The following is a 25,225-nucleotide window of genomic DNA, read 5'->3' as shown; positions in this document are numbered from 1 at the left end:
TCTTCTGTCTCCACCCCTCGAATCGCTGAGCATACACACACAGAATAAACGACTTGCCATAAATCAGTGTCCATCCTCTCCACATCAATGATGTGTCTGTCCGGAGAACGTTCCATCTTCTTCTTCAGCTTCTTCCATGTTCAAAAATCCCCCCGGTGTTGCTATTTTTCTTATTTTCAACCGCAAACACTCCTCTTGTTTTTTCAAGCTTCTTTCCCCCCTCCTCTCACCCATTTTTCACATAAAACCGCAGCGCCTCACTATCACAACTAGCCATCTTTCGGCAAACGGGCGTTTGAGCAAACGACAAGACAAATTGTTGCGATTTTTAGAGGATTCTAGAAGAAGTAGCGCTACGAGTCGGAAAAAGAAGAAAAGAAGTTAAGAATAACTCAGAAATCATAAGATATTCTTCTTCTTGCACTTTTTCTTTCCATTCCCCACATCAATATTGATGGACGGGTGCAAAGTGAACGATTCGTTCTCTTCGAAGGGAGGGGTTCAGCTGTTGTTGCTTCTGTTGGTCAAACATCGTCAGAATTGACACTCTCTGATCGGAGTGTAAAGGAGAATAGGGGGAGAAGGAGGAGGACGAAGAAGATGTTTTTTTTGGTTGAGAGAGGGAGTGTGTAAGAAACATTATACTGTATAGTTTTGAGATGGGAGAGTGAGATAGACGGTAGGGAATTGGCTGAAAACAACTTTAATTGGGATTGATGGTGTTGACCGGAGGTACGGTAGGGTAGGAGGATCGATTTACGCGGAGGTCGTAAATCAACGTGAAGTTCCCGAGAATAGAAACTTTGTTCAGAAAACAAGTGCCGATTTTGTGAGTCTTGTCACAAAAGTTTCTGGCGAGACTTTCGCGGCGAGACTCAAAAGATCTTGGAAAGACTGCTGACGACCCGAGCGAATTTGAGGTCTCACCACGAAAACACTCGATTTCCGTTCTGCGAAACAGCAGATCAGGATTTTCCAGGTTATTTCGCTGCGAAACTCTTCTCGATGCTCATTTGAACCGGTTGTTTTCAGAAACCGCCGCGTGCTCTAGTTTTCCAAATTTTGAAGAATTGGGCTCAGCTAGTCTAGACCCCTACATGAGCTCTCCCTGAACTAGCAAAGCTTCGTTGAGAGAGTAGGTTCAGTTCAACTTGACCTGGAATGATCTATCAAGAGAGAGAGAGAGACAACCTCAACAATTGAGGAGCTTCCTACAGTATACTTACCTGACAGTCGAAAAAGAATTAATTACTATTTAAAGATCACTCGCCTCGTCCGCCTCCTCCTTTTCGTTTTTCAAACCTTTTTCTTGTTGTTAAACAAACTCAAACAATGAGAAAAACTGAAGTGATCTCTGCATTTGAAAAGTCCGGTAGAGCGAACTCTCTTCGCGTATTTTGCACCTATACAAGAGAGGAGCAGAAATAAATAAAAATTTGCAGACAGTGAGTCTCTCTCTCTCTCTCCTGCACATCTTATCAAACATAACTTATCTATCATCAACAAAATTTTTTTGGGAGGGAAGAAAGTTCCAGTCGATTTATGACCAGCACCGCCAGTCTCTCGATGGTTGGAAATGAATAAACAAAGAGAGATCATGCTCTTGCGGTTTTTGGATGCTCTAACAGGGAGAGTGAGAGATAGACTGTCTGATAGAGAGTTGAGAGAAAAAGAGTGAGAAATAGTGTGTTAGAGGGAGAGATTTAGAGAACGAACACTCCTGAATGCTTTGCTTACAGAGCGAAAAGAAAGCTGTAGGCTTGCCCCAATTCGCAAATAAACAACCGTCTTCCCAATGATTTCCGTTACTTTTATTCTGTCTCTGTAGACAGCAAAAAAGTGGGCGGAGCCTATTGGGGGGTACTGTAGCTATTATGCGTCAAATTCAATAGAAGGCAATTTCAATAATGAACAAAAGAAACAAAAATTGGAAAACCAAACTAGAAAATTGCGAGAAAATTGAGAGAGAGAAAAGTGTACCCAGTGAGTGCACTCAGAAGTCAGTGTAAAGTTTTCGGTAGGTCAAATTTTTATCAAGCTTGCTCTACTGGCACTAGAAAAAAGTAGGATTCTGGTAGAGCGAAAGAACGCGTTCCCATTATTTGCCCTCCCGATAGTCAATATTTTCAAGATATCCAGTTACCATTTTTGGATAGAATTTCATCTCCTGTGTGAAAAATGGGGAATGGAGAGGATTTCGGTGTTTGGCTTGGTTTGGAGAGCGAAGATTCATAATTCTAGCGGAAAATCTAAAAGCCAAAAAAAGATATTCGTAGCGCGGGATCGAACTCTCGTCGCGTGCCTCGCGGGCAAAAACGTAAACTTCTACACCAAAACACCGTTCTGTGAAACGCCGGCGCAAGGTGATCATAAGCCTGATGCATTCCGGTGACTGTGACCACTATTCCAAATCCAACAAAACACACAAATGAATGGGAAAAAGATCTTTCAATCTTTGGACATACTTGTCTCCACTCAACTGTGTTCCGACATTCAAAAACATGTCTTCTTCTACTTTTCATCCTAGTCCTACTCCTCTCCAATTTCCATTGCGTGTGTTGATGGATGGATCGAATTGAAATGACCTGCAACACAGAAAAAAGTGAAATTAGAGAGAGAGAGAGAGGGGAGAAAACAGGTATTTTAAGAGGAGAAGGACAAAAGTTCAGACGAGCAATTAACGATACAGTTGACAAATTGTCATGTTTCAAAGTGGAGAAGAGTTATTAAAAAAAGTTTTTGGGATGTAACATGGATGGGGGAAATGGCACGTTTTTGTTCAATTCTCTAGTTTAGATGAATGGAGAGACGAGTGAGAAAGAGCAGCGGGGTGTGAGGGGGTCCGTGGTCGAAACAATGATAAATCGGACAAACGGAGAGCAGGACGGATAGAAGGATGAGGGGGGAGAAGGAGAAGAAGAAGTAGTTCAAAGATGAGATGGAACAAAGGGCAGTTACGAACACTACGATAGATCGGAAGGAGAAAGTATTGATCTACTTGTTAGAAGAAAAGAAAAGAAAAAAGATGGGCGGAGGGTAGGGGTCGAACCAGGGAGTGGTGGGTTGTGGGGCAAAAGCGTAACCGGTTGCACCATGCATACCATCATGCAGAAAGTAGTAGGGGCTGGAGATTAATGTGGCCCGGACGACTGTAGACTAGAATGTTGTTTCGAAGAAGAATCAGTTTTTTTCAATTAGAAATTCCATTTCGTTTCGCATTCTAATTAGAATTCACAGACCTTTTCAATCACTTTTACTTTAGAAAACCAATGTCTTTTCAGATCGCTCCGAGGTGTCTAGACATACCAATAGAACTGTCAAATGACAATAGTCTAGTCATTTTCAGTCGAAAACTGAAGGACAAGAAACGTTTCGTCAGGGAAAGAAATCGTACACGGAAACCCCGGAGGTAAAAACAGAGTCTCTATCATCTGCGCCATTTGAAACCAAAGCACAACATTTAAGAGCTACCGTACCCCAATTCACGGTCTCGGTGCGTCATAATTCTGATTGGCAGTCGACTTGTTTTTTCTCGAAACTGTTCTCTTTATCTTGTTTATTTGCAATTTTTAAGTCATAATACATACACTTTTAAATTAGAATTCTTGATTAGACGGTACGAAGAACGCGCTCTATCGACAATGGAGGCGCAGACAACGAGACACTCTCGTCGTCTGCGTCTCGCCAGTGCGATAAAGCGTGAAAACTGAGAAGTAATTGAGTGAGTTTTATATGAAATTCCGCTGGTTGCAACACAAATATTTGACTTTTCTTCCCATTTTTGGGAAGTTTTCTGGCAAAAAATGTTTGTGAAGTTGAGACAAAGTCCAAACAAAATGGAGAAAAAGGGAATTGAGAGAAGAAGAAGAAGAAGAAGAAGAAGAAGAAGAACGAAGACAAAGTTTTTTGGCGGAGAGAGTTCGGAAAAGATGCAAATCAGCAAATCATTTTGGGAGGAGAGATGATGATAAGAATCGTCTCGAAACGTATAGTAAGAAAGAGAGAGAAAAAAGAAAAGAGATAAGCATTGAGAAATAGGTTGTGAAATTGTACAGAGAACAGATTAGTCGATGGTGAATAGGATCCTGGTGAAACAAAAAAGAAAAAAGAGAGCTCCATGGGGTGGGGGTCGAACTCGGGATGTGTGAGTGACTGGCAAAAGCGTAACCCACTGCGCTACTCGACCGCACTTCAAAATATAGGGAGAGGCGGTGATAACCCGGCGGCTTCTGCAATATTCTCCGGCCTCAAATTAGTGAATCCTCTTCTATAAAAGAGACGAGATCAACGATAATTAAATGTGAATATGTTAATTCTTTCTTACAATAATCAGTTCATTTAGATTTAGAACCGATGTTTTATTTCAGCTGTCTCTATTTATTTTCCATTTTTGTGCCATATCGAAAACAATGGTGACGTGGCAAGCTACGGTAACGACACTGCCTTGTTCGAAATGGCTAGCATATTTTGTCTGGTGATGACTCACGAGAATTGATAAATCAAAATGAGAAATGCAAGGTTGGGCGTCGGCGGGTACCAAACCAGCGACCCAAGGAACAAAAAAGTGGCTCACACCCGACTGAGCCAATCGAACACAGCTGATGTTAAGATGGAGGTGCCTACATGAGCCCGCTCCGTTTGGGCTTTTATACCTACCTGACAAATCGTAAAAGAGGGGATTGACTAGATTTCAAAGTAACTTTTTTCTTTCAAAAGTCACCACAAATCACCCAAATCCAAATATAGAACAAGTCAGTTAATCCCCATTCTCAACTAACGTCAAAACCAATTCTCATAAAATTTTGCATTCTAAATGGGATATTTGGACTACAAAAACTATAGAGAGCAGAAGGAAAAGAAAAGGGAAAAAGTGATGAAATAAACATTCGGCTTCTCTATTGTTGTGTTGTGACAAAAGTCCATTGTTGGGCAGACTTTTTCAGAATAGATTATTATATTAAGAGATTACTGTACTTTGGAAAAAGAAGAAATGCACTTCGAATCGATTAGAAGGCGAAGTGCGTTCTAATGAGAATCTTTGTCGAGTGGAAAGGGGAAGGGGGACGCGAATTAGCGGCTAATTTGATATTTCTTCTGAGAATCGTAGTTTGGTTGCACTTGCGACGAAAAAGTCCAAATTTAGGATTCAGAAATTGAATTTAAAATTTGGACGAAAAATAAAATTTTGCAACATGGTGCATCGGAAAGCAACTTTCTCGGAATCAGGCTTTTTATGGCGCCAAATTCGAAAATCTCAGTTTTGAAACGGGCAAAGTAGATTTTGCCAATCGACACTCAAAATCTTTCGTTTTCAAAGTTTCTGAACTCGAAAATTGCAGCCTTGAAACTGTGAAATTCAAATTCAGCAAGTTTGAGAACTCCTTTTCGTAAAATTTCAAAGTTATTTTCGAAATTTAAGCCCTTCTAAACACATCCGATGCACCGATGTTTCAGACGGAAACCCTACATGCACAAAATAGAAAAACAACACGTTCTGAAACTTTGATCTATTTCGTCAGTTATCTAAATTCGGATATTTCGCAGAATTTCCCTCCGGAAATCCGCAATTTCCGTCTACTTCAGCCTCCTTCTCAATATATTCATTTCCTTTTCCACTTTTTGATATTGAATTCAATTGAAATGAAGTATATTTCAATAACTCTCTCCCTTAGGGCCAATTTCATCTGTTTGTCCTTCTCTTCTATACAAAATGTTGAACGATTTGAGTGTTCGATGATCAATTTTCGAGATTTTGAATGTAATGCACCCGAATTTCAAAGCTGAATAAACACCGAGATCAATCTTTCCTCGTTTTTTGGAATGGGCAGAAAAAAGAAAAAAGAAAAAAAAGGATTTGGGAGGCACCAAAAATCGAACCAGCACCTAGTGGAACCAAAAGGTCGAACCGTACCGGCTGCGCCATTCGTGCACAATTCAAGAGAAGGTAGCAGGGGGTAGATAAGCGGGAGCAAGTGGAGATAAAGCTCGCCGCGCAAGAAAGGGAAAATGAAGATAAACAATATGAGTTTTGAGACATAAATACGGAAAATATCACATTCTTATAGTTTTTCAAATTAATTACGTGGCAAAACCCACGAGGCTTTCGAAATCTAGAACAATCTCTTATCAGTATCGTTCCATTTTTGGTCGAGAAAAACGAGAAGAAGGGATTAATTTTTTGGTTTAGAATAGAGACGAGACTCTTATCAAATCAAAAATTTCGCCAAGACGAGTTGTTTCGTCTTCTTCTAGCAAATTCAATTTTCCTCTTTAGGCTCCGCCCCCTTAGACAGCATAACCCATAATTTCAGAGCGAACATGTTATTTCCAGAGATTATTGGAAAACAAGAGAGAGAAAAAGTTTTTTTTTGCAAAAAAGAGAAAAAGTTGCCCCCGGGGTCGCTGAGAAAAGAAAAAACGCTATCCGAGGGAGAGAGAGCGAGAGAGTGTGGGAAAATGAGAGAGTGACGAGAGAAAAAGAGACATGTAATGTTAGGAAGTGTCCACTAGAAGAGAGACTCCCTTCTTCTTATTCTGAAAGTGGCATTTTCTGTGAAGAAGAAGAACAAGAAAGAGAAAGTCCTCAAAAGGGGGCGTGGCTTAGAAGGGGGCGGAGCTTAGAGAGAGGAGGGAGACGCAGAGAATTGATCTACGATTTGAATAGTGAGAGAATTAGAGAAAAAGATCAAGTATTTTCTTCGAAAAAAACAGAGATCTTCTTGAATTTGGACTCATCGAAATGTGATTATGCGCGCGACGCATTGATACACTTGAGTGAACTAAAAAAGAGTGTTTTTTTTCTGAAAAAAAAGAAACGGATTAGAGGAGAAACGGAAGTGAAGAAAAAACGAAAAGAAGCGGAAGTCTGAAACTGAAATTGAGTCATTTGTTGGAAATTTGGGGGGGGGTTTTGTTGTGAAAATGGGGAGGCCGAGCTTTTGTGGAGAGGAGAAAGTTAGGCCACCAAACCTTTCTTTTTACGTAAAAAATAGAAGTTTCCGATGAAATGAGTACGTGGCCTAGTTTTCGCAAAAGTTAGGCCACCAAGTAGTGACCTAGTTTTAATGTGGATTGATAGTTAGGCCAAGAGTCGTCTTTCACGGATTTTATGTCGTGGACTAAGTTTTACTCGTTTTGAAAACCTGCCTTTTGGTGTTAGGTACTAAATAATTTTCCACTTGGGTTCGGTTTTTCAGATTGAAAAAGTTCGGCCATCATTCATTTGAAATTGAGATTTTTGTAGCATGGTCAAGATTTATAACACGGAAAAAGTTCGGCCACCAGTATATACGGAGACAAAAAATGGGTTTACACTCGTGGCCTAGTTTTCTCAAAGTGCGGGTTGTTAGGCCATGAGGACATTGATCTGGCGGGAATTCAAATTAGAATGACCGTGACCTAGTTTTCCCGAAAAGTTAGTCCACGACGAAATTCTAGGCCATCTTTAGAAAATCGAAGATTGCGTTGGAGAATTCAAGAATTCTTTTCTGTCTGTCTATTTATAGAAAAACGACACATTCACAATGAAGTTACTCCTTCTTCTTCTCCTCCCTTATTCTGAACAAGAAGAGAGAAAAAATGAGAAAATTGCATGGCTCATCGAGCAGAGAAAAGGGAAAAAATGGCTGAGCAAAGAGCAGAACATTGGATGTCAAAATGAAGAGAGAGGACTCATTTCTATCCAATTTCAGTTTCATTTTTTATTCAGAGAGAGGGATGAAAAGAGGGAGGTTCAATTAACATTAGGAAATTTAATTGGAAATTAATGTTTCAATGTTTAAATTAACTGGAAACGGTCAGTATGATGAGTCACTTTGATGCATTGGTAATTGGTGGCCTAGAAAACCGACTCTTTGAGAAGTTAGGCCACGAGAGAAATACGCGCTCTATTGAACCTCTGCCAACTCAGTTGTTATCATTGGAGCGCGGTTGTCACAATCTATGTGAAATTGCAGATTTCTGCTGAGAGTCTAGAATTTCGTCCGAATTTTTAGGCCAAATTGTGAATGGCCTAACTTTTTCCCTTTTGTTTTTTTAAGCCGAATGTACAAGGCCACCACAAGACGGGCCCTATTCTTTTGGATTTTTGAAAATTGGGGGAAGAAAAAAGGTTTTTCGGATTTTCAGTCTAACTCGAATTTTGGGTCTTTTCCCAAAATCCGGAGAAGAGAAAGATATTCAGAATTCAAAGTTGTGGATTCTGATTCAGCTGGATCCTTCAAAATAGAATACATTGAAAAATCTTTTTTTCATTCTTTTTTTTCTTCTCCTAATTTCAGAAAATTTGGGATTCGCTTGATTTAATCTTCTCACCGTAATCCTCTGGCACTTCTTAAAAGAAAATTAAGATTAGTACTAAATACAGTAACCCTTTTCGCTACAGTAACCTACACAAATGCGGTTCTTAATGCCCTCAACTACACCCTCTTTTCTTATCGGTTTTCCCCTTATCGAACTTTGTTCTTCCCCCCCTCATTTCCCCCCTCTAAACATGTAATTTCGATCGAAATCATCTCTAATTTATGTTACGTGATTTCCCGTTTGAAACCGCCCATCTCTTCTTCTTCTTTTTCGTCAAAAAGTGTTCACAAAAAAGTTTTTTTCTCTTCTAATGAAATGATTGATGAGGCGTCGGAACGCCTTTTGTCGCTGAGATTTTTGATATTTTTTTTTCTTTTTTTTTGGAGGCCGTGGCCTAAGAACCGACTCGGCCGCCGGGAGATGACTGTGGCAGAACAATTATTGCATCAGAAATCAAAAAAAGAAACCAAAAAGTTAAGAGAGGATTAGACTCTATTCCCGGATTAGAATATGAAACTGAAAATTAAAAATCCAGTGTTTCTTCTAATCCTGATCCCCTTCACTCCCCTTTAAGAAGTATCAAAAGGATTACGGTATCTGAAGAAAGAGAAACAGAAGGATTGACACGTCGGAAGGTGGATCGGATTAGGGAAAGAGATGAGAGAGAATACGGAGAAGAAAAACGGAATTTGGAAATTCTGGGATCGGTCTCGGAGATTTTGGAAAAGAGGTTCAAGATTCAGAATCTTGAATCTGGGATCTAGAATCTAGAATTCAGATTACAGAAATCACATTTCAGAATCCAGAATAGAGAATCTAGAATCTAGAATCTAGAACTCTGAATCCTGAATCCATAATCCATGACCTATGAAAATTAACCCGGGAAGTTAGGTCATGTGAGCCCAGTGGCCTAGAAAACTCCTTTTATAGCCAATGACTTGGAATTCCAGCTTGACAAAACTAGGCCACCCCTCCAACTAAAGTATCTCCATCACAAACAAACAACCAAGGCAAAACAATGTACCCGATTTGACGTAAAACCACGTCCCCTCCTTGATTTTCGAAACAAACATCAACAATTTTGTTGACTTTTTTCTTTTGACAAAAAAAGGATATCGAATTTCCCTCCACGGCGAACTTCTCTCAACTCACTGTGAGAGCAAATAGACACAAGTTTTTTCCTGCTCTCTCAGAAGAGGAGGTAGATCAGAAATACAATGAGTAAGAGATTGCGTGTGTACCCCCTTATGGTAAGTGTGTACCCCTAGTTGCGTGCGTGTGTACCCCTGCGTATGTGCCCCTTGCGGTTTTTCCTGTTTAGCGAATCACCGTGTCGCCATATATCTCTCTTTGATAACCGATTTGGAACGTTTTTTGCAAAAAGGACGGCAGCCAGCGTCATGACCTGTTAAAGAAGACGAAGAGGTGTGTTGTAACACGAACAAATGGGTGTCAGACCACTTTCTTTTCGACTACAAAAGAGGAAATAGTGTGTGAGAGGGAGAGACGCCAGAGAAATGAGAAATGATGAATTGGGGAGAGAGAGAGATGGGAAAGCGATAAATGATGGGAAAATCGGTTGGGGTGCAACATTTTTAGAGGAGGAGAAGGAGGATTCATTATTCATTTGGGATTGAGGGGAGAGACAAGAAATTAGAAATTCAGTTGCATTGGAGAGAAAGAATAGAGTCTAGGAGAGATAGATCAAGGATTGGATGATTTTCAAAATTTCAGATGATCCAGAGTTCCGAGGACTACCCAAAAATCAACAGTGTCGGACTTTTGATAGTCTGACTAACTTTCGAATTTGCAAGTTTTGACCAAACATGTCAAATTCCGGCCCGGCGTCAAGAAAAGGTACCTATTATTTGAATTTGTGAAACAATTTACATTGAAAATTCAATTTCTTAGGCATAACTAGCTTTTGATTGAATTCTGAAGCATAGGCAAAAATTAAACACTTTCGGAAAAAAATCAAAATTTTCAGAAAGTGTCCTTACTTTGTTGAGTTATGTCTGTCCAGACGACTTCGGATGACAAAATTTTAAACTACAATATTGAAGACTTGGGCTATTCAAAAAATAATATTTTAAGACAATCAATAAAGTTTTGAGTCCGCAACACGCTCTAGAAGTTTATGCGTTCTAATCTTTCGGATCCCTATCATTTATCCGTTTTTAAGAAGACCTCCTACATCAAAAAATTGAGGTACGGATAATTTTTGGACGCCGTGAAATCCTGTCAAACTTGGCGTACTTCCCCCTAAAACCACTTCATGCAACATTTGGACCATCCTACATTACAGGGATATCCCTGTCTGGAATGTATTGTATCACAAAACAACCAACAACAAAAATAAAGGACGAGACTTGAAAAATACAAAAATTCTTAATACGAAGCTTTCGGATCAGTCACAGTATTTTACCATCATGTCAAAATCAACCGATTTTCATTTCACCGGAAAAATCAAGGTTCTTCCGAAGGGGTGAGTTCGGATGTAAACAGCAAAATGAAAGATCTAGACTTGTTCTATCTAAAAATGGTAACTTGACAATTTCATTGGGTCTATGTGCTGAAAGTGCGCTCTTTCGTAGATACCGAAGCTACCGTAACCTATGCCATCATTCGTATTTTCCGTTCGAACACGTTCCTCTCAAACCCCGCCCCCTTCTCCTCTCTACCGTAACCCATCCATCTTTCACCACTGCCATCATGTACTCAAAGGACTTGTGATGCCTTCGAAAGAATCTAAAATTAAATGCACCCGAAAGCCGAAAGAAGAAGAAGAAGAGTGTCAATTCTAACACCAAACCGCATCAATCAAATGGCGGGCGACAAAAAACTAAAAGAGAGAGAGAGATTCAGTTATCTTTATGTTTTATCATCATCTCCGTTCTTCTTCTTCTTCGACCTCGTTTACATTCTAATTCATCACTTCTCTTCTTCTTCTTCTTCTTAATTTCTTGTTCGTCCGTGATTTGTAACAGAAGATAGGAGAGAAGAAGATGAAAGAGAAGAGGAAAAACTTCGACCTTTTCACATTTTGGTCGATGATTTGAGACTTTGATTGTGATAAGTGACACGAAGAAGCAGCAAAGACATGTACCCAGATTTTGGGTGCAAAGCGTTTATCTTGAGTTGATTTTCAGATGGGATTAGATATAGCCAAATTAACTGGAATATAGGTTAATTCTGTAGGAAATGTCTAGAGCTACAACTTTATATTTGATAATTTTTTGTGGGAAACTGTCCGACAGGGATATGGCTGGAAGAAGAAGACGGGGTGAAAATAGGTCAGCACCTAGCTTCCACAAGGTGTCACGCTGCCGTAAAGAGTTTCAGAATTATGATTTTTTGATATGTTACAGAGAAAGTCTAGGGTTACATTTTTGTAGGTGGCAACTTTTTTCTACGAATCCATCCTGAAGAGATACGACACAAAATAGGAATGATAATGAGAAAATGACAAGGAAAAACGCAATATTGAGGAGGAGTTTGTTGTGGCATGATTCGATCTGTTCGATTTTTTAATATGTTGTAGACCAAATCTAGGGTTACATTTTTGTAGTTGACAACTTTTTTCTACAAGTTGACTCCAGACAGTTATAGGGGTTGCAAAGTGCGCGGCACAATAAAACCATACTTTCCAACACGGGCCGGCGCATAACTCGCTTAAAACACAATATTATGAGCTGAAAAATAGACCAAAATGTAGATCTCGGTGAGTTCTATATTCGTGACTTACTAAGGTCCGGGTGGCTAGTCGTTAAAATGTTGCGGGACGGGAAAAAGTGCCAAAAAACGCCAAAATAATCAAAAAGTCATTCTAATCCGTTCCGCGGGACATTAACGAATAGTCATCCGGGTCATACTAGATTACAGATATAGAACTCGAAGAGATCTACTTTTTAGTATATTTTTCAGCTCATAATATTGCATTTGAAGCGAGTTCAATAGAGCGCACTTGCTCACGCTCAAAATCACAACTAACAGAGATCACCCTTCGACTCTCTCTTTGATTCTCTTATTTTATCACCACCCCACAGAAATCATAAAATGTCTGTCTAGCTAGAAAAACCAGTCTAATCATTGAAACATTGATAGTGCTGGCGTGCCTCAAGCGCGTCAGTCAACCAGAAACAAATTCGATGCTCATTATCCACCCAGTGAGCTCGAGCGGTCACAATTTGGGAAGAATGAGTAATTCAAAACTCATATTAGCGCTTGTTTACACTCGAGGCACCCCGAATAGAATGAACGGATGGATAAACAAGAAACTTCGAAAATTTTCTAGATCAAAAAATCAAAAAGGAAGGAAAAATCGGCTCTTTTCCAGTTTAGATGTCCTTTGAAAACTCGAACGTTCCAAAAAACGTTTAAACGTCCTTTGGTGTTCAAATATGCTCAGAAACAATTTGACGTCCCTTGAAATCCCAAAAATTGGTCATCTAAACTGGAGTAGAGACGAAAAACCGAACCGGCAACATTTTCAGGTAGACCACTTGGCCACCCGGACAACTTTCTGATGGCGACAGAGACACCAGGCTAATACAAAAGTCAAGGGTCATAAAGCAACGTTTGCATACAAATATCATTTACAGTTTCTCCAAGTATTCACCATCTCAAATGAATCGTATCTTTCTCCTGTCTCCGTCTGTGTGCTTCCTCCTTTCGTTGAAAAGTTGATCGTTGATCAACTAGCTGAAGCAACGCCCCTTTTGGGTCTAAAATGAGCAGAAAATGAGAGGGAGATGGAGAGGGAAAAGAGAGAGAGACAGGTAAATAGTATGGGTTAGTGAAGAGAAATAGAGAAGTTGAGTTTTGCAAGAAACGGGGAGAAAAGGGTATGAATAATGAATGAAAAGGACGGAAAAGGAAGAAGGAAAGGGAGGGAGGGAAGGAGTTGTTGACAGGAGGAGGAGATGGACATCTTCAGGGATTCGTAGGATGAATGAGTTCACACTGGGAGGGCACTGGATAAGAAGGGGTCCCAAAATTGTCAAAATTGTATTGAGGTAGTTCTGGGCTACAAGTTTGTAGATCACAGAATTTTTGTAGGAAGTGCATGACGCGTAGAAGTCGAGAAACTGAATGCAACTATTTCAGAGCCGGGAGCTCTCAAGACGATTCTAGCGCCGCAGGCACCCAAAACTGTAATAGATAAGCATTCTAGCGTCGCAGACATGTCGCGACACTTTTGCGCCGAAGGCACGCGAGATCATGGATTCTAACGCTCAAAGCATATTTAAAGGCGCATAAAGGCGAGGTTGTTGAACTACTACAGAGTCGGGTTACGGTACCACGAATACAGAAAAAGAGTGTAAATGTTGTGTTTTTTCAAAAGAAAAGTCATTGGCTACATTTTTGTAATTGATCCCTTTTTTGCACAATCCTTCCCTAAAAAGTTGTTCGTTTGGAAAGTAAGCTAACCAGCTATGACGGCACACTTCCTACCGAATGTCGAGTTTGGAAGCGAGTAGAATTGATTTGATTTTTTGAGAAATTAATACTTTTCTATAGTCAAAACCCAGATCTTCATTATCTTGGTTGGCAAACTTTTTTTAGAAAGTCATCCTTAGAAGATGTGGCTTGACGAACGGAGTTTGCAACTTTCCGTTTGAAATAGGAGCTTTGGAAAGCTTATTTTATAGCCACTTGTAGTCCAATTCAACAGAAACATATATGTTAAAAAAAGCCGAAACCTATATCTTTAATTGTTTAGTTGACAACTTTTTAGTATGCTTCTTTTCTGAAAAATTATGCTAGTTGTCATTCCACTTAATAACTTTTCAGGAGCGTTTGTACAAAAAGTGGTCAACTACAAAAATGATCTACATAAAATTTGCCACATTTTTCTAGATTTTCACTTTTTTGTAACTCTTATTGTTTCAGAGATATAGCAGTTTTAGAGAATACACAGAGCTCCTCTACGAGCTAGCTCATCTCCAGAGGCTCATATCTCAAAAACTAGAAGAACTATCAAAAAGTTGTCAACTGCAAAAATAAAGTTCTTAATTTGATCTACAAATAGAATATGAATTCAAGCCCGGATATTCTTTTTAAAGCTCGGCAAAAGTTTACTATTATTTCTCAACCTTGACCAGAATACTTTCCAGTTTTCTTCCTTGTTCATTCTTTGACCGATTCTTGTTGTTTATTGTTGTTGTTCAATTCGAATCCTTCCAACTGAGAACAACCAGTCTTTTCTCTCTATGAAAAGGAATTGAAAAACGAATTAATCGACCTTGAAACGTCGGGTTTTTGTCGGGGGGTTTCTCCTTCCGAAGAACTGGACGATTCAAGGGTTTTTACGTGCTTTTTATGAATCTTTCGGACGGAAAAGGACTACTGTAGACACTTCTTTTGATCTCTTGAGAGGGAACGTGAGAAGTCTGAATTCTCAGAGTTCCAAGAATCAGATTTCAAGAATTCAAGAAATGTAAGATCAATTACTTTTTCTATATATAACTTCGCTGGAAAAAAAACTTCATTAGCGCCTATATTGGCTGCATTTGCAGGCAACGGAGACACCCAATTATAGATCAAAAAACAGAAATGAGAGCTCATTTCGCAAGGGATAAATGGAGCCAATGACTCAGACAGACATTCTGGAAAATTTCTAATTTGAGGGAAAGGAAATTATGGGAAATATTGGGTGAAAATAGATTGAAATGATGGCAACAGACTACACCGAACGTCTAACTTTGAAAGAGCGTTACTATATCAAAATCAGTTCTAATTTTTTGATTTTACATGAATTTTGTAGATCAAATCCAAATCTACATTGGTGCAGTTAACCTTTTTTAATAATTATTCTAGTTTTTGAGATACGCGTCATCAAAAAATGATCCATGAGGGGAAAACGTGAGGCTAGAGGGCCTGTGTACCCTGCGCCCCTCTCTGGAAATTTGATGGAGATTTTACTTTTTTTTAGATTTACAAAAAAGTGGATTATTTAGACCTTCTTTAATGTTAACAACTTTTTTGTACTCCCAATTCCTAGTGAGTTACGGTTGCTCCAAGTGGAGTAATGAGTTTCAGTGCAACACTTTTATTAGAGGGTCCGTAACTTTCTGGGGATGCACTCTACGAAAAAGTTGTCCACTACAAAAATGAAACTCTAGATTGATAATATGATAAACTTAAAACTAAAACAATAAAACTTTAGGTCGTTTCGTGATAACTTATTGAAGCTCTCGATTCCAGAAAAACTAAGTTTTAGCTACTTTACTAAAAAAAGTTCATATCTTTAAAACTAGAAACGCTATAAAAAAGTTGCGAACTACAAAAATGAAGATTAGCTTTTGATCTACTCAATCAATAAAAACTCATCCCAAAAAAATGATTCACCACGAGTTCATTAGAGCGCATTAGCAAGAGTACAGTACCCACATGTAGGCGTTTCAATCTTTGAAACGAAGCAAAATAAAACAAAGAAAAAGGAGAAAAGATTCCCTTTGGGATGTGTACTTTTGTCCCAAAACAATTGAATTGTCGCCTTCCTCTCCACCAATCCCCCTAATTGAAATTCTTGGAGACCACAAAGAAGATGTTCCAGGCAACTCATTAGGGTTCTTTCCGCAAAATAGGGGAACAATGGTGTCAAAAGTGGGCGGAGCCGTGTTGATCAAAAGTTTGAGGTGATAAGAACACTATTCCACGTAGTGCAATTACGTGCAAAAGAACTACAAAACTGATAAAAAAAGTTGTTTGGAAACAAGAGAGAATGTAAACAGAATGTTAGACTTTCTGACTCCGTGGAGTAGGAAATTTCTGGAAAAAAAGTGGGAAGGGACCAGAGGAGCCGAGCCAAAGGCGTCTGGAACAATAGAGGGAGAGCTGTTTTTGAACAGGATTATCTTTAGAGCGCAATTGCATTAATGAGAAACACACGGTAGATCAAAACAGTTTCCACTAAATGAATCCAATACCAAATTTAGCCTATTCAAGAGTCTCTCACCCTCAAAACTCCGTTAGTAAATCAAATTTTTATAAAAACAAAAAGTAATCCAAACACCAAACATCAATGCTATAAAAATTCTCCAAATTATTTGGGAAAATTACCTCGAAAAATGATAAATCGTGGGAAAATGGGTTACTCGGGGGGGGGAGTTAGAGAGTGCTGGACTAGGAGAGATGGCAGAGAAAAAATGGAAGAGAAGGGGAAAGTTAGGCCACGGTCAGATTCATGGATCGAGTAATTACTCGATTAATCAGTCGATCCTTTTCGGTGAACATCTGAATTTTTAATACTAAAAAATTAAATTAAAATTTTGGAGAAAAAGTTTTTTTTTCCATTTTTCATTGCCCAAGTCTGCCTGAAGTCTGAAACAAAGTAAAATTATAGGCAAACATTTGAAATCTGAAAAGCCTGAAAATGTATTTAGTTGATGATTCTGAAGTCGAAATACCGTACTCAGGCAACTCGATGTTAGTCTAATTAGACAACCGAAGTCTAATTAGACAGAATAGCAATCTAAATACAATCTAGTTAGATTAGCTCGTTTTTAAAGTCTAATTAGACAGTTTTATAGTCTAAATAGACAGTTTTAAAGTCTAATTAGACAGGCAAGTCTAATTAGATTGTATGTTAGTTGGATTAGACAAAATTGTAGTCTAATTAGACAAAACGCTAGTCTAATTAGACTGTGGGTCAATCTAACTGGGTCGCGTTAGTCTCTAAATTTACTTGAATTAGATTAATATCGAGTTGCCTGAGTAGTTCGACGTTTTTTCTTGTCCCAGAAATCATGTTTAGCAAAAGTTGTGTATTATGTGTATTATCGAAATAACTCAACACAGTTCTTTCCAATTTTTCCAAACTGTCCATCCTTTTTGTCATGTATCATTGAAGCTCTTCCAGTTGATTTGCAAAACATTTCCCCCCTAATTTATTTTTTTTTCTCATTTTGCTAAACAACACGCAGTACGATGCTCCGCTATTCCGAATTAAATTCAGTTTTTCAAATCATGACGGCAAGCTTCTCCATTAAAAATTCGTTTTCTTTTGTTGATTATTTTGAAGAGTTTTCAGATTTTCATAATTATTGAATCTTTTTAAATTAATCGTGGAACATTTTTCACGAATTTCAAAGTTTTTGATTCATAAAAGACCCGAAAACAAACCAATCTTGGAATTCTAATGAAATTGTTTGAAAAAATCTTTCCTGTTCCGGATACCGATAAATACTTTTAATTTCATAAGTTCAGATTTTGTTTTCAAGTAAAAAATTATTTTTAAATGCACACACGGTATTTTTTTATTTAAAAAAAAACTACCTATCATCGAGAATTTGTTAACCTGAAGCTTCAGCTAAAGATAAATAACGATTTGTAGCTTAAAATTCACATTTCAAAATGAAAATCTATTTTTGAAGTAAAACCTTGTAGAAATTCAATTGTTACAGCTAAAACTAAATTTTCTGTGGACAATTAATAAAATTGTTTGTATAAAACTGCCCAAAAAAGTTATTTTACAAGGAAGAAATCGGTGAACCTCATAGAAAATACTAATTTAGGGGAGCTCCGCCTTCATTTTCGAGTTAATCGACAAAAAAATTATTTTTGAATTTACGACTACTCACATTTTGACTGAAAAAACACAATGGACTGACAATTTTTTTCATTTATAAAATATTTTTATTTCTTCTTTCTCCTCTCTTTGACTTTTGCCTCCACAAAAATCCAATTTTCTCTAATTTCCAGACAAAATGGAAGTGGATGAAACGAAGCGAGCCGAAGGATCGTGTGGATGGATTCCATACACTCCGAACAACATTCATCCAAAAGACCAACCGCTTCTCGACATTTCCTCTCAAGCTATTTGGTGTCTTTCCAGTTGTAAAAACGGTATTTTTCTTCATAAATTCCTTTATTTTCATCGAAAATTCATAATTTTTTGCTTTTTTACAGGGTACGGCGTCGACGAGCTCATGTCGGATAGCGTTGAGAAATACTGGCAAAGCGATGGTCCCCAACCGCATACAATTCATTTGGAGTTTCAGAAAAAGACCGATGTGGCCATGATGATGTTTTATCTCGATTTCAAGAATGACGAATCCTATACACCGTCCAAGTACATATTTTTGAAAAATTCGTTTAAATATGTATAATTTGTTTCAGAATTCAAGTAAAAATGGGGTCATCTCACCAAGATATATTCTTCCGTACCACTCAATCATTCAATGAGCCACAAGGATGGACTTATATCGATTTGCGGGATAAGAATAAACGACCGCAACGTGTTTTCTGGATTCAGATTCAAGTCATTCAGAATCATCAGAATGGACGGGATACTCATATCAGGTGATTAGAAAAAAAAGAACATTTTCAGCACATTGAGCCATGGTCTCCCACAGAGCGAAAAAGAACTGCAAGAAACTTAAAGCCGATTTTTTCACGTTTTAATTCAATTCTTTTATTTTTTGCACTGAAAATGCAGTATTTTTGAAGGTTTTCAGACGTTGCAATGGATGAAAAAAGTGTCCCATCCATCAGAATTGTGTAAAATTAAATTCTCTATCGAATGAGACAAAAAACATAAATTGTGGTCAGAAATTGACTTTTTTGATACAGAAAAACCGAATTTCGGAAAAATGTGTATAACTTTTTTTTCGCCGAAAATTGCAAATAATGAACTCGAGAAGAAGGCTCTGAAACAGTTTAAATTTTCAGAAAAATATATATTGGTTGAAATTGCTGAAAATCTCATTTTACTGAAAATCGTATTTTCTTTATCAAAAAAGTCAATTTCTTACCAAAATTCACGTTTTTGGCTCATTCGATAGATCATTTTATTTTCTACAATTCTGATGGATAGGACCTTTTTTCATCCATTGCAACGTCTGAAAACCTTCAAAAATACTGCATTTTCAGTGCAAAAAATAAAAGAATTGAATTAAAACGTGAAAAAATCGGCTTCACGTTTCTTGCAGTTCTTTTTCGCAGTGTGCGAGACCGTATGAGTCCCAATAATTGGAAAAATTCAAGTTTTATTTTTCAGACACGTCCGCGTGCTCGGCCCCGAACGATCTCGTGTCTCACCCACAAATCGAATATTCACTGGAGAACCACACGGAACATTCCCCGATCCAAATATCGTCGATTACGAAGATGAGGATTTCGCCTCGTTTGTAGACCACTCACTCATCCATTTATCTCTTCGATAGACACTTAACAGCCCAATACTAACTGATTCCTGTAAATTCCTGGTTAACTAATACAAAATACTGATGATTTTCGATCTATTTCCTGTTAAATGTACTTTATTCTTAACAGAAACTTGTGGTTTTATGTATTTTATAAATGATGATCTGCCGTTAAAAAATCAAAGGATTTTCCCAAATCATTTACCTTTTTCTGTAAAAAAAAATCAAAAATCGAATTTTTAGATGGAAATTCCAAAATGTGAAATGCCAGGAATACCGATCGATGCGGAAAATCTAGAAATAATAGAAACTCCTTCGCTGTTTTATGAGAAACTTCTTGTAGGTTTTCCATACCAGCAACCGCACTCCATTGACACTTTCCAGGAACTGACATCGAAAACTGAGAGAAGATTAGCATTGAGTAGTTTATATTTGGGAGAAGGAGAACTCGAAAAGAATTTAGTGAAGAAAATCAGAGAAAGAATGGAACAAATCGATATTGAAGTGACAATTCTCTTGGATTTATTGAGGGGAACGAGGAAAAGTTCAGAGGGAGAGAGCAGTGTAACTGTGCTGAAACCTATTGCAGACAAGGCGAAGGTAGGAGAATTCGGACACACAGAAATACAGACAGACATAAAAACTCTAAAATAGTGTTTTTGAATCGAATTTCGCTGGCTTTTTGAACGTTTTTCGTAGTAAAATCATCCAAATACTTTAGAAAAAAGCAAATATAAGGAATTTTTTCAAACAAAAAAAATTAATTTGTACAAATATTTTCTGAAAAGTTGGACTTTGCCAAACGCAAATTTTCCACAAATTAACCAATTTCGGTCCAAAACACGGAAGAAAAAAACATTTTTCAGTCAAAATCGGTGAATTTACAAATAAATCTAGTGAATTTCATCTAAATATACAGAAATACTACCACAGAAACACTTTTTTCCACCAAAAAATGCATTTGAAAAAAAGCAAAAAAAAGTTATTGCCCCGGGCGGGATTCGAACCCGCGATTGGTTTTCACCAATGAGATCATAAGTCTCACGCCTTTGACCGCTCGGCCACCGGGGCAGATATTCTGAAAAATGGGAAACTGGGTCAAAAGACCGCAATTGGCGGTGGGAAGTGGGTCTCTGGGATGATTTGGTGCGACGAAGACGGTGGGAATGGTAGTTTTGTCACTGGGACATTCATATTGATCCCTATGATCATATAGTGTCATTGAATCCTCTTCCTTTTCAGTAACCAATTTCTAGATGATAACCTAGTTTTAGGAATTATAAAATACATCAAAATCTTCTGAAAACGGATAGAAATTCAAGTTTTGATAAGGTTAAAATAGAAGAATTCGTGAAAATTGATGTTTGTGAGTCCACGATTTGAGAGGAACCTAGAAAACTCGAATGGCTTTTCGATAACGAGAATCCCGAAATTTTCGATTTTAAATTAAAAAATCGAGAAAAAACTGACAAAATCACTATTTTAAAATTCATTTTTACAGATTTTAAATTCTTTAGTCATCTGGACAAACGGACTCAAAAAGTCTCAACCCGGCTACAGAAATACAAAACTAAAACTTTAAGAAACTGCAATTTTTTCAATATTTCGAAGGAAATAAATTCGAAAACCTGTACATCTAGACAAACAGACACACAGACAGATATTTTCTTAAAATTGGACTTTTTAGCTTCCGTATTGGTAGGATTCCAGACTTCCGATCATCATAACAATCCTATTTTTGAAATCCAAAAATTAGAACATTTGGATAAATTATCCCCGAATTCTCACCTTTTTTCCAGATCTTTCTCTACCACACCCCTGAATTGAATGGTCTCGTCAAACGAATTCTTCCTCAGAGAGCCGATGAAATCATTGGATTACAACATATGAAATTGTATATTTTTGATGATAACGTCCTTATTAGTGGGTTAGTTTTTGTTTTCAGGAAAGTTTTAATTTTTAAATACGAATTTTTCAGTGCAAATCTATCGGATTCCTACTTCACCGACCGTACTGATCGATGGTTTTTATTCAAAAATTGCAAGCCACTAGCAGATTTTTTCCATGAAATAATAATGACAGTTGGTGAGTTGGAGCATGATTACATCAGAATTCAAAAATTCGAACGTTTTCTTTTTTTCTTCCAGGAGACACCAGTTTCATTGTCACAAATGATCAAGTTGTGCCCAGTTCGAAGTGTGATATTCATCCGTATCTCGGAGGGGCTCAGTCTTATAGAGATCTGCTGAAATTACGTGTTGAAACTGTAATCGAAAAGTATAAAGAATCACGAAAAAACCAGGAAAAAACAGAGTCGGAGACGTGGATTTATCCGGTTTTACAAATGGGATTACTCGGAATTCATCAAGAATTTCAACTTTTGAATCAGATTTTTGCGATGAAAAACAGCGAAATGAAGATGACAATGGCCTCCGGATATTTCAATTTTATTCGCGATTATGAGGATTTGATTCTGATGGAAGGAGATTATCGATTGGATATTTTGACGGCTTCTCCGTTTGTGAGTTTAGAAAATTGAAAATTGATTTTTTTTCCTTTTTTTCAGTTTTCAGAGTTCCTGATACTATTTCCACGATTCAGAATCCAAGATTTAATTTTGATAAATCTAGAGTTCTGGATTCTAGAATCTTAATTCTGAATCTTGGATTCAGAGTTCTAAATTTTTCTGATTCTGGATTGGTTTTAGAGTACGGGATACTGTTTTCAGAGTCTGAATTCAAGATTCAATTTTGAGAAATCTGGATTCCGGATTCCAGGTTTAGATTTTAGAAGTCAGAATTCTAAGTCCAGGATTCAAAATTTTGGAATTCTGTATTTTGAAATGAGGATTCAGAATTCTAAATTTTATATATTGAATCTTGGATTCTGGGTTCAGTATGCCACTTCGAAATTTGATTTCCAGATTTCAGTTTCTGGAATTCAAATTCTCAAATCTCGATTCTTCATTCTCATTTTTTTCCGATTCTGGATACTGGATTTCAGGATCCAGAATACTGTTTTCACGATTCTGAATTTAACATTTAATTGTGGGAAATCTGAATTCTGGATTCATGGTTCATATTTCCGAAGCCTGAATTCTAAGTCCAGAATTCAAAATTTCGAATTCTGAATTCTAGAATCAGGATTCACAATTCTAAAATCTTGATTCTGAATCTCGGATTCAGACCTTTAGATTCCGAATTCTGGATTTCTGGGTCTCGGTTCAGTATTCTAATTTCCAGATTTCAGTTTCTAGAATTCGGATTCTCAAATCTAGATTTTCATGATTTCTAGAACCCAGAACCCCTACTCCCTTCTTCAAATTCCTTATTTCCATCTACAAATTTCCCTAATTTCCAGGCCAATGGATTCTTCGAATCAAAAGGATTCTCCAAATACATTCCCCCTCTCTACTCGAATATTTCCGAACAATTTCTTCTGAAACAACAAAGAAATAATCGTCAAAATGTCCAAATGCATCAATCTTTTCGTGAAGGATGGACATTTCACGCGAAGGGATTATGGGCGGAGCATAATAATCAAATTATGACACTAATTGGATCCTCTAATTATGGTAGGTAATTATCACGGATGCACATGTTTAGGCTATCTTGACCTAACTTTTGTATTTTCTCTTCCACTAACTCTTCTTCCAGGTTACCGATCCGTCCACCGAGATCTCGAAGCTCAAATAATGGTCGTCACAAAAGATCCGAAGCTCGTCGATCGGTTACGAGAAGAGAAAAATCGGTTATTCGAATACTCGTCGCTGCTGGATATGGCTGCTCTCCAGCAACCAGAACACCATATTCCACCAATTGTTCGTGTCATTTCGAGACTTGTTCGAAGTTTTTTGTAGATTTTTTATTTATAATTGGAATAATTTTTTGTATTTATAGATAGGCCATTAGTATTTTTGAATACATTATTTAAACATTTTTATTGTTATTTTCAGCCTGAAAATTTCAGGAAATTTCAGATATTTCTCACTTCCTTATGGCCCAGAAATACAAAATCTTTTAGAAATTTTTCCAGAATTTCAATTTCAAGAATACGTGCCAAATTCCGTCTCCCGATGACTAATTTTCCCATTTTCTTTCACAATTTTTTTCATTAATTTTTCATATTTTCGCCAAGAAAACAAAACCAATTCATTAGATTTTTTTCAATCAAAAATTCTATAAAACACCACCGAAACATCTAGAAATTGCCGAATTCTCTATGGTTCCTCTTCTAATTTTTTGCTTTTTGACTTCAGCTTGCCTCGGAGCTCCGACAAAGAGTTATCGTGAGTTTCAGGTTCTCAGAAGCTGTTTTCAGAATTCTAGAGAATCACCAAAACACAGATTTGGAAAAAAAAAACGAAAATCTATTACAGAGGTGCCCATTCCAACGCATGGAACATGTGCATATGATGGGTTAACCATGGCTGATCCACAGGACTCTCTCGCTTATTATCAGTGTTGTAAGAATCTTTGGCTTCCGAAATTCTGTGTCGAAGGGGAGGTGTTTGATAAAATTGTGAGTTGGAGTGAGAAGGATTTTAGTGAGAAAACATGGAACTCAATGAAAAATATGAAAAATTGTACTTTTAATTCGATAAAACAAATTTTCATTCGGTCGTTAGATGAGATTTGCTTGAAAATTTGAAGAAATATTTAATTTTTAGGCAAAACTTCAAATCTATTGAGTTCAGAAGCTGATTTGTGTCCCGAATGATGTCCCACCGCCACCACCTGTCCCAATAAACCATCATCACCATCCAAGCACCACTTCGATGTGAATTCTTGAGTAAATTTTCAAATGTTCGAATGAATTTGAGATTGAAACCCTGAAATCGCTGAAAGTTACGAAAATAATTACAAAAAGAAAAGATCTTTTGTTGCAATTGTTCCCAGTTTTCAGGTCATAAAATCAAATGAGATTCATTGACACGAAGAAAAAAGAGAATAAATAAATAAATCAAATCACAAATAAAGAAAGAAAAAAGTTGACTAAATATTTCAGATCAGATTTCGGTTTCTTTGACTTCTTCGGGATTTCTGGCGGGTTCCGGTTCCGACAACGGGAACATTCTCGCCACATACTTTTTCGAGATCATCGCTTGACCCAGATATCGGGTTCCCTGATCGGCAGACGGCGTCCAACGTTCGTCAGCCTGTAAAATTATAGATTTTTGAGTGAGATTTGAAAGGGAAATACCTTATTGAACACCATGTTCGCATCCTTGTCAGTCGCGATCAGTGTTCCACGTATGTACCGTCCGTCTGTCAGGTGAACCTGAAAAATGTGAGTTTTCCTCAATTTTACTACTTTTTAAAGTGAAAAATGACATTTTTGACTGATTTAAAGCCAAAATGTGCTTTTTTTAGCTGGCCAATTTTCAGCGTGACTCACCTCATATCGTTTTCCAATAAATTCTAGAACCTTCTTATGAATTTCTGATTTTTCGCACGGTTCCGTCTCTTGTTCGGCTATGAGATCTTTCGCTCGATCATCGCACATACTAATAATCATTGTGCTGAAATGTTGAGAATCATTGTTCGGGGGAATATTCGAAAATATTGAATCGGTCGGTGTACCAGACTAGAATTCAACGAAATATAGAGAACAAGTATAATTTTTAATAGAAATTTACAATAAATTTTATCACAACTCTGAAAAATGGGTTATCACAAAAAACGGAAGTATGTTGAAAGATGTTTGGCTAAAAAAAGCATTATGCATCAGAAAAAAATCATCGACTAGTAGGAAAAAAAATCGAGAAATTCAAGGAG

The 25,225-nt window shown here is 37.5% G+C and overlaps 4 protein-coding genes across 4 annotated transcripts; 3 read left to right on the top strand and 1 right to left on the bottom strand.

The window, feature by feature from the left end:
- Positions 1 to 18,011: 18,011 nt before the first annotated feature.
- GCK72_000814 (uncharacterized protein) lies at positions 18,012 to 19,469 on the top strand (the record flags this gene model as incomplete). The annotated part of the gene is made up of 4 exons (XM_003109343.2): positions 18,012 to 18,150; positions 18,214 to 18,376; positions 18,424 to 18,606; positions 19,304 to 19,469. 4 exons carry the CDS (start codon positions 18,012 to 18,014, stop codon positions 19,467 to 19,469), a joined length of 651 nt encoding a protein of 216 aa, XP_003109391.1.
- Positions 19,470 to 19,691: 222 nt separating this feature from the next.
- Positions 19,692 to 23,307, top strand: GCK72_000813 (uncharacterized protein; the record flags this gene model as incomplete). Its single annotated transcript, XM_003109371.2, has 7 exons — positions 19,692 to 19,787; positions 19,833 to 20,048; positions 21,248 to 21,375; positions 21,427 to 21,533; positions 21,596 to 21,969; positions 22,809 to 23,022; positions 23,105 to 23,307. 7 exons carry the CDS (start codon positions 19,692 to 19,694, stop codon positions 23,305 to 23,307), a joined length of 1,338 nt encoding a protein of 445 aa, XP_003109419.2.
- Positions 23,308 to 23,669: 362 nt separating this feature from the next.
- On the top strand, positions 23,670 to 24,231 carry GCK72_000812 (uncharacterized protein; the record flags this gene model as incomplete). Its single annotated transcript, XM_053722698.1, has 3 exons — positions 23,670 to 23,736; positions 23,827 to 23,969; positions 24,145 to 24,231. The coding sequence occupies 3 exons, from the start codon at positions 23,670 to 23,672 to the stop codon at positions 24,229 to 24,231; spliced, it is 297 nt and encodes a 98-aa protein (XP_053591343.1).
- A 225-nt stretch (positions 24,232 to 24,456) lies between these two features.
- GCK72_000811 (uncharacterized protein) lies at positions 24,457 to 24,965 on the bottom strand (the record flags this gene model as incomplete). The annotated part of the gene is made up of 3 exons (XM_003109085.2): positions 24,457 to 24,606; positions 24,651 to 24,728; positions 24,846 to 24,965. The coding sequence occupies 3 exons, from the start codon at positions 24,963 to 24,965 to the stop codon at positions 24,457 to 24,459; spliced, it is 348 nt and encodes a 115-aa protein (XP_003109133.2).
- Positions 24,966 to 25,225: the final 260 nt, after the last annotated feature.

The sequence above is a fragment of the Caenorhabditis remanei genome, chromosome I, assembly GCF_010183535.1.
Source record: "Caenorhabditis remanei strain PX506 chromosome I, whole genome shotgun sequence".
NCBI lineage: Eukaryota > Metazoa > Nematoda > Chromadorea > Rhabditida > Rhabditidae > Caenorhabditis > Caenorhabditis remanei.
This window is presented reverse-complemented; position numbering and strand designations above follow the sequence as displayed.